At 43.6% G+C, this 12,312-nt stretch overlaps 1 protein-coding gene across 2 annotated transcripts; it reads left to right on the top strand.

Annotated features, from left to right (window-relative positions):
* The first annotated feature begins 1,168 nt into the window (after positions 1-1,168).
* Positions 1,169-12,239, top strand: LOC143325817 (soluble guanylate cyclase 88E-like). Of its 2 annotated transcripts, XM_076739153.1 has the most exons (19): positions 1,172-1,257; positions 1,364-1,569; positions 1,683-1,823; positions 2,641-2,780; positions 2,919-3,053; positions 3,741-3,864; positions 4,501-4,620; positions 4,732-4,816; positions 5,209-5,295; positions 6,046-6,163; positions 6,744-6,873; positions 7,071-7,217; positions 7,945-8,091; positions 8,176-8,332; positions 8,414-8,523; positions 8,657-8,746; positions 10,815-10,973; positions 11,080-11,217; positions 11,391-12,239. In XM_076739153.1, the coding sequence occupies exons 2-19, from the start codon at positions 1,450-1,452 to the stop codon at positions 11,541-11,543; spliced, it is 2,301 nt and encodes a 766-aa protein (XP_076595268.1). In that variant the 5' UTR covers positions 1,172-1,257; positions 1,364-1,449; the 3' UTR covers positions 11,544-12,239. The 2 variants fall into 2 exon arrangements, with proteins under 2 accessions (XP_076595267.1, XP_076595268.1); XM_076739152.1 differs by having other exon boundaries at positions 1,169-1,569; positions 11,391-12,234.
* Positions 12,240-12,312: the final 73 nt, after the last annotated feature.

Raw genomic sequence — 12,312 nt, 5'->3', positions numbered from 1 at the left:
CTGCTGTCCAGACAGGGGCACTGGGCTCTCAGAGGGGCCAAGCATCCAACCTCTCCACTGCAAACATGGACACACACAAACACAATTTCTATTTTCTCTCTTTCTTGTCTCTCCTCTGTAAAGAGCTTTGGAACTGCTCTGCCATATAGTCACCTACCAACACGCTCGCCATGTGTTCCCCAGCAGCTATAACACTGATGAGGTCGCTGCCATCAGATGTCACGATTGGGGTCAAAGGTTAAACTGCGTGGCAGTTTGCTCCTCCATTTTTGATGGTGTGCGACCTTTCACGTCCTTTTCTTTCACACTGCTGTGAGTATGGCCGCTCTTCATACTTCTCAGCAGCTCAGTGGTGGAAATAACAACACAATGTTTTTGCTTGTGTGTTTTCATTTATTCGCCGGCTGAATTCTGCATAACCTTGCACGTCGTGTTACACAGGAAATGATGCCCTTTAACTTTATATCTGGCTGCCCTTTTTGAACTCAAGCTAGTCTTCATTGAGCAGCCCCCCCCCCCCCCCCCCAAACTGATTCATTGACCTCAGCAGGAGCCTGGAGGGAAAAAACATTTTCCTTATCCCTGTTGAGATTGGATATCGATTTCACACCTGCCCTGCCCCACAATGCCACTATCCCCTCAGCGGGAAGCCTCCCGGCCTCTAAAAGAAAATGTGGAGTCATCCTGAGTCACAGAAAATCATCTGCAGACACACAATTGAAGTTGAACAGTTGCTGAACATTAAGGGTTTATTTGAGAGTGTTTACTGAGTAGAAAAAAAAAAATTTGCAGAGTAAGTTTGCAGCCTCCTTTCAGCAAATACGACTTCAGCTATCGTGTGCTGCCTTAGTGATTAGAATCAGTCTGTCACTTGACTAAAACCTGTTGTTTGTTGCAATTCATGACAAATGGTGTTATTATGACAAGTGCCTTTTGGAAATTCATTGATTTTAAAACACGATAGCAAGATAATGAAAACAGGACAAATTCTCGTGACTGGTGTCATCTGTGTTTGAGAGGTGGCCTCCGCAGTGTGTTCATGTCACATAGAGAGAGGTGCACAGCCACCAGGCCGTGACAGCTGACACAAGAACAATAGAGGCCTGTTCACACTCAAGGGCTTGCGCAATTAGGGCACCTTTAAAACCATTAGCCTTGTTGGCTTTCAGATGAACCCTTATTTGGCTGGCTAGTCTGAGGAAGGAAGACTCCACAAGTAGCGTCGACAGCAAGAGACAACAAAAGCAGCAATATTCAGTACATGGCTTTTTATAGCTTGGTGCTGAAAGCTAAATGCATTAAAATTCAGATTGCAGCAGTGAGAAAAGTCATCATTGTGTGAACTTTTCTTATTCGCTTGCAGGTGCCTTTGGGAGGACTGTTGGAAGTCTGTCAGTTGGGGAGCTGTTGTGACAGTGCTCAGCTCAGGCTTCAACCCAGAGAGGCGTAATGTACGGGCTGCTGTGTGAGAGTCTTCACGACTTCATCAAGGAGTCGTACGGAGATGATGTGTGGAAGCTGGTCAGAGAGAGAGCAGATGTCAGGTTACACTCCTTCGTCACCCACCAGGTACAGTGTATCTGAAATGATTCTGCATGAAGGCTGTGAATATTGATGTATTTGCTGTCTGTCTGTGTCAAAACATAGATTTTCTTTCTATGTGTGTGTGTGTGTGTGTGCAGGTGTATAGTGAGAGTGTGATTCCCCGTATCGCAAAGGCAGCCAGTGGAGTGACAGGCACGCCCTACAATGAGCTGATGAACTCGTGGGGTGTCTACTTCCTGGGCTTTGTCGGGAAGTATGGCTATGACAGGATCCTCAAGGTGAAAAGAGATCTCAAACCCAAAACGCTTTTTTTTTTTTTTTTTTTTTGATTTTTTTATGATTCAATATGCAGTGAACCTTGACACAACCTTGTGCTCGTGAAAGGTTTTTAGATCTTTGCTTCCTTCATGAAGCATGAATATGTCACATAGATGTGCTCCCTTTAAGATTCTACACATCTTTAAATATAAGGGGTCATCGGTGGATTGCATGCACTCGTACAGGCATTGCAGTTTATTAATCTCAGTCTGCTCATTGTTTCTGCCCTGCCCTTATTATCAACCAATATATTTTTGGAATATTTCTGCAGGGCCATGTTTTTAAAGATTTACGATATTAAGAGTACCATTACACACTGAGCACTCCAATACCATAAAACCATTTTAAGGGAAAGTAGGAGCTAAATATGACAGATTTTTAGAGGGGTACCAGGGGGCAGTTCAGTGCTGCACTCGCATGAAGTTGCAGGACTCACCACAGATGTATTATGAGAAGACTGGTCATGGACTTTAGTAGGCCGAACTACAACTTAACCTAAACAACAAGAAAACAAGATCAGTCGTGCCATGAGTGTGTAAGTGAGTGTATCGTGAGCTGTGTGTAAAAGCAAGAATCAAAAAGCAGAGGACAGACAAGTGAAGAGCTTTGGTGTCCACAGAGGGTGGCACGTGGAGACAAAGAACCACAGGTCATCTTAAATACAGGTGAGCCGGGCAGCGCAGGTGGGCCACGGCTCCTTCAGGCTGACTGCAGGCAGCCTGGAACAGAAGCCGACAGCAACTACAATAACAATGACCTGTCACCCTCTGCTTTAAGGTGCTGGGCCGTCATGTACGTGACTTTGTCAATGGCCTTGATAATCTCCACGAGTACCTGCGCTTCAGCTACCCCAAGGTGCAACCTCCAACCTTCTTCTGCCAGGAGGAGTCTGCCACAGGAGTCACCCTCCACTATAGGTCTGATGTGAGGAGGAGGAGGAGGAGGGCAGAGGGTTGGGGTGGGAGACATAAAGGATGAAGAAGAGGATAAACAGAGAGAGGGAGAGCTGTGTGATCAGATTCTGATATTGAGTTTTCTTCCTCCGTGACCTGCAGGAGTAAGCGCAAAGGCTATCTGCACTACGCCATGGGTCAGCTGAGGCAGATGGGGAAACAGTTCTACGACACCGACATCCACGTGGAGGTGCTGTCAGAGCAGATGGTTGGAGACTACTCCCATGTCACCATGAGGTACATGGAACGTTTTTTTTATGCTCAGCGGTGGGGTACATTTATTCAAATAAAATAAATAACATATATAGTAATAATAATATTGTAATTTTCTGTTTGGCAGTTACGGTTACGAGCTACTTTTCAGATTTATGAAACCTGTGGTTACCAATCCTTTTGTCTTGTACGTCCTGACATGAAACCACTGTCTACTCTCAGGTGTCTATGAGCTGTTAGTGGTTGCACAAAAGAGACATTTCCGGCTAAACTTCTCTGATGGCTTCATTTAAATAACTGCTTGAGGCCAAAGGGGAAATTAGCCAATATTTAGCAAAAGAAATGACAAAGATTAGAGAGAACAGGGCTTTGTTTTTCCTACTTTCCTAACTCATTAATTATCTCATATTGCCTCAGATTTATTGTGTGACCCATTGGAGGGTAACAGCCCTATCAATCCAATGATGAAATGTAAATAGGATATTAGTGACAGGGGCCATTTTTCTGCAGAATTAATGCTTTTTATTTTGATAATTTACAGTTTCCTGACAATACGTCTCTATATTAAGTAAAATTTTAAATGTATCACTTTTGCATGTCACAGAGTACTTTTACGGTGTTGTATTTGTACTTTCACCAAAGTAAAGCATCTGAACAATTCTTCCACCACAAGTTGTAGTAGAAAACATATTGATCTGTATGTCTGTGCAGGCTGAACTTTGACAACTCAGCCTATCGCTATATCATGAAGGAGGATGAGGAAGAGCAGGAGATTTTGCCCATTACCTCAGACTTCTTCTTTGAGGTCTTCCCCTTTAACATTGTCTTCAGACAGGTAAGTTCACTTATCCTTTATTGATCCCTGTGGAGAAATTCATTCTTTGACATTCAGACCGTGCTAAGTATTAGGAGCAGTGTGCAGGTATGGTTTTTGATGGAAACCAGAGCTCCAGAAACATGGGGGGTACATGCAAACACCACACAGAAAGGCCCTCCTGGGATTAAAACCCATTCTTGCTGTGAGGTGAAGGTGCTGACCGCTGAGCCAGCGTGCGGCCCATCATCCCACTGAGTCCCAGTCCTCAACGGTGGCGTCCCCAGAAATTTTTCATTGGGGTGGAAAGACGGGGCCACTGAAAATCTTTGGGTTGCAGACCAAAACCAAAAGCAATAACTAAATTACAGGAATTCTATCATGCTGTTGTGATAGATAGACTAGTTTAATGTATGTATGATCACATACTGGTATACTTTGGTTCTCATTTTACAGTTAATGTTACTAATTATTTGATGTGCATAGACTAATACTTTTGAGTTCCACATTAATCCTGTGAGCCAGCAATTGTATCACGGCGGCCATGGCTGATTACCCCATGGTGGTTCCACTGTTCCTAACCTCACCAAGGGCAGTTAATGAATGAGATGAAGCATTGGATGAATGAGCAGTCACTACAGTTCTTTAATTGTTTAGGACATGGTGGTGCATAACGTTGGCTCAGGCCTGGCCACTGTCTTCCCTGATCTGGATGGGAAGAAGATCAATGATGCCTTCCTGCTGGCTCGCCCCCTAGTGGAGTTCACCTGGAACATGGTAAGTCACCACATGCTCCCATTTCAGACAGGGGCGGTTTCAATGTGTTCAGAAATAAACAACAACATGCTGATGAGTGCTGAGAAAACTGATTCAGTAATCTGTACACAGATCATCTCCCACCCCAACAACCTGTTTGAGATCATGTCCAAGGAGCCTGTGAAGAGAGAGAGGAACCTTCACAACCGAGTCCAGAGTAAGAGTGGGAGCGATGTAAAGACCCGCAGGGGTGTGTCTCTGGTGGGCAAGGACTCGCTGGCTTGTGGTCAGATCAATTTCACTGCAGTCAGTTTCAAAAGACACGCTCAATTTCAGCTTTATTAAATTAGGAAAAGAGCAGGTGTGCAGTAAAATGGATGTCTGTTCTCGTACCAGAGCTGAACATCAACATTCAACCTTGAAAACATTGCAGAATTAAAGTCGAGAGTTTAGGTTGTCTTGCAGTGGCAGAAATGGAATTGTTTGATGTCTTGTTTCAGCTCAAATTGATTGAATTTAGTGGAACTGAGGCCTGCTTGTCATGGGTGGAGGCTGTGAATGTGAATGTTCATGGCTCTGATAGTTTAGGCCTGCCCTGTTTTTCCACAGATTCGGACTATGAAAATGCCAATCGCTCCGCTGACGTGGATGTGGAGCTCATGGCTTTCCAGTCCATCATTGGAGATGATTACAAAGGTCGTGACTCGTCTTTTATCTAAAACACACATAGCATACAAACACTGAACTATTCTGGCTGACAATGACAACATAAAACATAAAAGTAAAGACAACAACACATTTAAAGACAAAAGAAATTCACTTTAAGGGGATGTTTAGGGAAATATGCTTATTTGCTTTCTTGTTGGGACTACTCACGTCAGCAAGATGGGAAACAAGGTGAAACAGTTCGCCTGGCTCTGTCCAGAGGTGACAATAGTTTGCCTACCAGCACCTCTGAACCTCACTAAGAAACATGTTCTGTCTTGTTTGTTTAATTTGTACAAAAAACAAAGTGAAAATTATACTATGGGGGGATTATGTGCTCGACTCCTCCTTAGCTGGGAGCAGTGACTCTCTGTGGGACACTCCAGGAGGTCACTGCTCCCTTCTAAGAAAAAGTCCACCACAAAACCTGCTAAAAGCCTTTAATTGTCATTACCTTTAGGCAGAGCCAGGTTAGCTGTGTCCCCATGTTTTCAGTCTTTCTGCTAAGCTACGCTAATAACCTGCTGGCGCCAGCTCCATGCTGAACATACAGATATGGGACTGGTATTGATTTTATCATCTGTACTCAAAATGTCACACTATTCCTCTAAAATGCTGAAGTGCTAAATCCATTGGGATAACATTGTTAACACAATTATTATCTATCCGCTGCTGAAATTTAACCTAAAACACCTCTCTAAAGGTTCTTCTCGTTGGCATTTCATTGTGCTCCTCTTTTAGACGGCAACAGCGCTAATGCGATGGAGAGCTGGGGCGATGGGAGCCGCTGCCTAAAACTAAAAGGACAAATGAGATACATGCCAGAGTGGGAGTCCATCATCTTCCTGGGAACCCCAGTGTACAGCCCAAACACACACAAATACACACACGCACGCACGCATGCACCCATAGACACAGATCTTTATTAAAACGCTGCAGTTGAAAAGTAAAACATTGTACAAAGCAGCAAGAGCTAAACTGAATTACGAGGCTGGAAATAAAAGCCTGGGCAGTGAATCAAATCAGGGGCCCATTCTAACAGCACTTACCATGCATGAAATGAGCTGCTAATTAGCTTGTAATCAGACAGTGCAGCTCTTGTGAGCCTAATGGGAACCCATTTGCAACTGAGAGTGTTTTCCACAGAGTACATTACCAAAACATCTCCCTCCTCTTCTAAAACATTTTGTTTTGCAAGTAAATGCTCTTATGCCTGTATTGACAACACGACTGAAATGTTAAATGCCACATGACATGCTTTATTTATGCTGCAGGAAACTAAAAATAGTATTTCTCGGAATGAATCCCAAATAATTAAATGGATGCTGCCATTGCTATTTCTAAATAGATTCTGTCAATGTTTAAGTATGTATATATCATTAATATTACTATTGTTGCCTTTCATTTTTCTCTGTCTGTATGTGTATGTGTGTGTGTAGGATGGAAAGCCTGAGTGCTATGTTTAAAACCGGCCTGTACATCAATGACCTGAGCATGCACGACTCCAGCAGAGACCTGGTGCTGGCGGGCACGCAGCAGTCAGAGGAGCTGAAGAGAGCTCTCATACAGGTTCACTTTGCTCTCAAGTGCAGCTGCATTTTATATGTGTGATCAGCTATCTTGTCACTCTGCATTATGCAAAGTTGCTCTGAAGCCCTTCTTTCAGTCTGGAAGCCCCAGATCGCCGACCGCCCACAGACCTGAGATGAAAGAAATAGATGCAAATTTACAGTGTTATTCTGTCTTATTCCCCATTGTGAGTAAAGGAGCAAAAGAAGTCCAGTAAACTGGAAGAGAGCATGAAGATGTTGGACTATGAGATGAAGAAGACTGATGACCTTCTGTACAGGATGATTCCCAAGCCGGTGGCTAAAAGGCTGCGTAAGGGAGAGCCGGCTGTAAACACTTGTGAGGTTAGGACTGAAGATAGAGCCTCTTACATATGCCACCGTTTGTCCATGATTAACGCACAAAAACAGCAGTCTTTTAATATTTATTGATCTTTAAAACAATCGTTTATTCCACTCTCATGGTTGTATGGTAAGTAAGCTGCAGCAGGTTAGGTGAGCTTGGAACAAGGATGGGAAACAGGAGAAACAGCCAGTATAAAGACAACAAAACCCGCCCACTCCCACCTCCAAAGCCCACTAATTACAAACAAGATATTAGGCCACATGTTAATTAGTGAGCTCTTGAGGTGCTGTTAAGCAGATTTTGTTACCTGCAGACAGAGTCAGGCCAGCTGTTTAGAGGCTGGCTGTGTCCTCCTGTTTCTACGCTAAGCTAAGATGACCTATTGTTTCATATTTATCACACAGGCACTGACCCAAAAATCAGCTGTTTCCAATTGAGGACAGACTTTTGTCTTCAACTGGACAATCCATCGCCAATCAAGTTATGTGTTTAGCCTGAAATTTGCCCACACACACACTTAATAAAACTCTTCTGAATTCTAACCTCTTTAACAGCCTGCTATGGGAGACTTTTTGCTCTAGTTAAATTCAGGTTGATTGATGCTGCAACAGCAAACTGTAGGCACAAATTTGGCCCATGGTTGCCTGCCTCCCTCACACCTCACCTGTGTCTGTGTGCAGTGCATAATTCTGCCCGCTCATCAGCTCTTATCTTTTTTCTTTCCAGGTGTTCCCAGATGTGACCATTCTTTTCAGTGACGTCGTGGGATTTACTCGCATTTGCAGCCATATCACTCCAATGCAGGTGGTGTCCATGCTCAACACCATGTACACACTTTTCGACACGCTCAGCGAGAAGCACCGCGTCTTCAAGGTTTGTGTTTGTTTCCCTGCCTGTTTAATGTACGTCATCCATAAGTGCTGCTCTGTCACAGCTGCTGCTCCTGTCTTTTTCCAGGTTGAGACGATTGGAGATGCCTACATGGTGGTAGCCGGGGCTCCAGAGAAGACAAAGTATCACGCTCATAACATCTGCGACATGGCCCTGGACATGGTGCGCTCCATAGACCATCTGAAAGACCCCTCTAATGGCAACAATATACAGATTCGCGTTGGTGGGTAGGCGGCCTGTGGATCTATTTGCATGTTTATGTCTATGTTTGACTGAGGGGACTAACCCGTCGTTCTGGTTGCAGGGATCCACTCTGGGATGGTCGTCGCAGGTGTGGTGGGGCATAAGATGCCACGCTACGGTCTGCATGGTGACACAGTCCACACTGCATCTGCCATGGAGAGCAATGGAAAGGTAGGGAAAGATAATGAGAGATATCTGCTGATGTGAGAGAGAAATGAGGCTAAGAAGCTAAGTCAGCACTCTGTGTATGATGACTGAAGTGTGAGTCTGTTCTAACTGCCTGCTTGTTCTTCATCTCATTCAGGAGATGCACATTCAGCTCAGCAGCGCCACCTATGAGCACCTGAAAGGAAGCCACTTTATTTTTGAAAGGAGGGGCACCATTACCATCAAGGTTGGGGGTTCAAATGGTTGCCACAGCAACTACACTCACCACATTCATGCACATGTAATCAATATAATAACAATAATAATGATAATGAATTTTATTTGTATAGCACCTTTAATACAAGAAATGCAGCTCAAAGAGCACGTGCAACAAGTGCTTCACATAGAAAAGACATAAAAACAGGGATAGAAAATGAATGTAAAATAAGATGGAGAATACAACCCACTTGATTATAATACTAAAATAAGAGAGAATATGGATGAAAATAAAGTCAATGCATAACATGAGAAACCACAGAAAAAACACAGGGCAAAGCACAGATGTTTCAGGCCTATATTAGGAAGTCATGGGTTGCTAAATGCTAAGACAATTTTTGAGCTTTATTTTAAAGATATTGAGTGAGTTGCTTCCCTGATATCTATAGGTAGTCTGTTCCAGAGCTTTGAGGTGTTCTTTGGTTGTTGCTGGAAATCTCCAATAAACCAGCAGCAGATGATCACAATGTTCTTCAAGGCAAATAACAAACAACGGATTTAGCAGTGTAGTTTGGCTGTACCCCATTAAGGGCTTTGTTTACAAGGAGGAGGATCTTAAAATCAATTCTGAATGTTACAGGAAGCCAGTGCAGAGCAGCTAAAACTGGACTAATGTGCTCTCTGCTGTTGGGTCTGGTTAATGGCAGAGCTGCAGAGTTTTGAATGAGCTGAAGTCTCTCAGGGTTATTTCAAGCTCTGCCACCATTGGCTTGAAATAAAGGCATGGATCAGTTTTTCAGCATCTTTTTGCTTTAGAAATGCTCGTACTTTAGCTTTTTTTCCTAAGGTGGAAAAATGAAGTGTTTGTCACCTTGTTGATGTAGGAGTTGAATCTTAGATCTGAATCTAGGATAACACCAAGATTTGTAACCTCAGATTGAATCCAGGGAGTTAATTTCCCCAGATTATATATACAGCATTTCTCTTTTTGGTGTAAAGCCAACTAGTAGGATTTAGTTTTGTCCTCATTTAAATTCAAGAAATGATTCCCCATCCATTTACTTATTGCTGAAAGACAGTTAGTAATGGAGTCTATAGCTGCAGCATCATTTGGTGCAGCACAGACTGACAGTTGTCTGTCATCTGTATAATGATGGAAGCACACATAATGCTCTCTAATGATGTTACCAAGTGGTAGCATGTATAGTGAGAACAGTGATGGGCTGAGACATCTGCCTGGTTCAACCCCAAAAGAGATGTCATATTTATCTGACACATGATCTCCAGAACTGACATAAAACTTTCTGCCTTTGATGTTTGTTTTAAACTAGTTTAATACACAGTCAGACAACGAACCAACTGTTCAAGATGATTGATTCAGATATCATGGTGAATGGTATCAAACGCTCAGGTCTCAGGGGACGAGAACTGAGACCATATTTTCATCAGGATTTAGTCTGAGGGCCTGTTTTGGTGCTGTGGTTCATTCTCAGTCCGGACTTTAGTTCCCCCAGGACATTATTTTCTTTAAGAAAGGAGTTTTCCAGTATGATTAGCTGTAGAACATATGAGCCTCAGACCGTGACGATTTGACCATGTTCAGAACATCTCTTAAAACGTAAATACGTGTTATATGCTCATCACACATAACCTGCCTGAATCTAAACACTGAGGCTGTAATCTATGTCAATGGACGATTTGTTTTTCAGCAATCAGAACATTTCTGAATCCATATAAAATAATAATAACTCACAACGTCTTGGCTCTGGGGAGTCAGCACACTTAGTATTCAGAGCCGGTTGTTGCAGCTTGCTTGTTGATTTGCCGGTCTATTTTATCACAGGGTCTGACTTTGAAGCTGTACATTCAGTGATAATTGCAGCAAAGTGACTCCCAGAGGTTTCTGGGGCAGCTGATTGCGGGTGCCAATCTCATGAAAGCAATACTAATTTTTCATCAGGGAATTTTCAGTCTTGAAAATCTGTCACCTGCTCCCCTCAGAACAGAAACTGTTCCTATGAGCCTGTGCTTGTTAAATATTTGTCGAACCTTTGTGTCCAAACCTCTCTCACTCCGTCCTTCTCTTCATGTATTTTTAGGGGAATGTTGAAATTGAGACCTACTGGCTGAAAGGCAAGAGGGACAAAGATGGGAATGCTCAGGCAGCGTGTCCTCAGTTTGAGTCCCAGACCATCAGCAAGGCCATCAGCAAGGCCACCATCTCGGGCCCCGAGGCCGCAGGGGATGAGGAGGGACTGGTAAAAATCCAACTCAGATACGCTCAAATGACATAAAATCTCATTTGCTTGATTGCTGCCATCATCATCTCTGATTTCGTGACTCTCGTCCTGACTTTGCCCCCAGGTTTTCCCTCTGGTGGCAGGGGACGACGAGGACGACGTCAAGTCTATTCACTCTCATCGTATCAAGATGGAGATCTCAGGCCATTCTCTGGAGGAGTCAATGGAGGAATGCCGAGTGGAGGAGATGTCGGTTCATAAGGTGAGAGGGAATAACTGGTAACAGATTTCAAGATTGCTAGACTCTTAATGAGTCTGATTTAACTCACAGTGCATCACATCTGCTCTAATAGTAACCATCCTGGGCGACTGTTACTGCTGTTTCACACATGCTGTTTTGTTCTTGTGTGATAAAATGTGCTCTTTCTTCTTCAGTCCCACTATAAGGACACTTTGCAGGACAGCCTGCTGGACTCTCACCTGGAACTGGACTCACCGGAGTCTGACGGAAGAGACTCCATCACAGAGTCCCGTGACAGCTCTTGTGACTCCCGCTGCTCCAAGAGTGCCATGTGCTCCGTGTCTTGAATGAATGAAGCCAGTAATTCACTTGTCTTACTGTCTCTAAAGCGCTTTATGTACAACTCACTGAAAGCATTGAATAGAGGGCCAGATGCCAGATAGGAATGCAGTTTTTGCTGTTATGTTTGCCTTTTTGGAGGGGTTCTTGTGGTGATGCCATGATTATCTCTCAGGATGTGTTCTTTGTACATGGACTAGTAATGCTTGAAATTTCTACTGGACTTGTGTCGTCTTATATTGCACAGCCGAATCATTAGTGCCTGTTAAACTCAGACAATACAGAAGTCAATCGCAGCTATCGTTGATAAGGTCACAGTTTGATCAGTTTAAACAGCTGCTTTGGAGCTTTAAAAGCCCTGTGAGTGAGCAGACGCTTCTCCAATTAATGTCTCACACCTGAAAGCAATTGCCACTGCAGCTTCTCTGCTGCTGTGTAACATGTTTTAGAACCACTGTCACGTGGTTCAGCTGGACAGAAGCTCACTAATTTCGTCCACTGTTTGTTCTGCTGCACCTCGCAGATTTGACATCTTGTTTCAGAAATCACTCTGAATCTCTCGTCCATCCCTCTCCCTCCTCTCCCCGTCGTCTTGCATGTCTGAATTCATTGTTCTGTATCGGTCTCGTCAAATACACACAGCCACGGAACAATGTAAACGCTTGTCAGCTCAGTGAAAATAAAGCAAGATGACTGCTGAGCCGAGCGTGGATCCGTTTGTTGTTGTTTGTCTTGTCACTCAAAGCGCTGGCATTCAAACTCACATTTACCTTTGCA

The sequence above is a fragment of the Chaetodon auriga genome, chromosome 9 (assembly GCF_051107435.1).
Source record: "Chaetodon auriga isolate fChaAug3 chromosome 9, fChaAug3.hap1, whole genome shotgun sequence".
Lineage (NCBI taxonomy): Eukaryota > Metazoa > Chordata > Actinopteri > Chaetodontiformes > Chaetodontidae > Chaetodon > Chaetodon auriga.
Note: the sequence above shows the minus strand (reverse complement) of the source record. Positions and strands in the feature narration are given on the sequence as shown.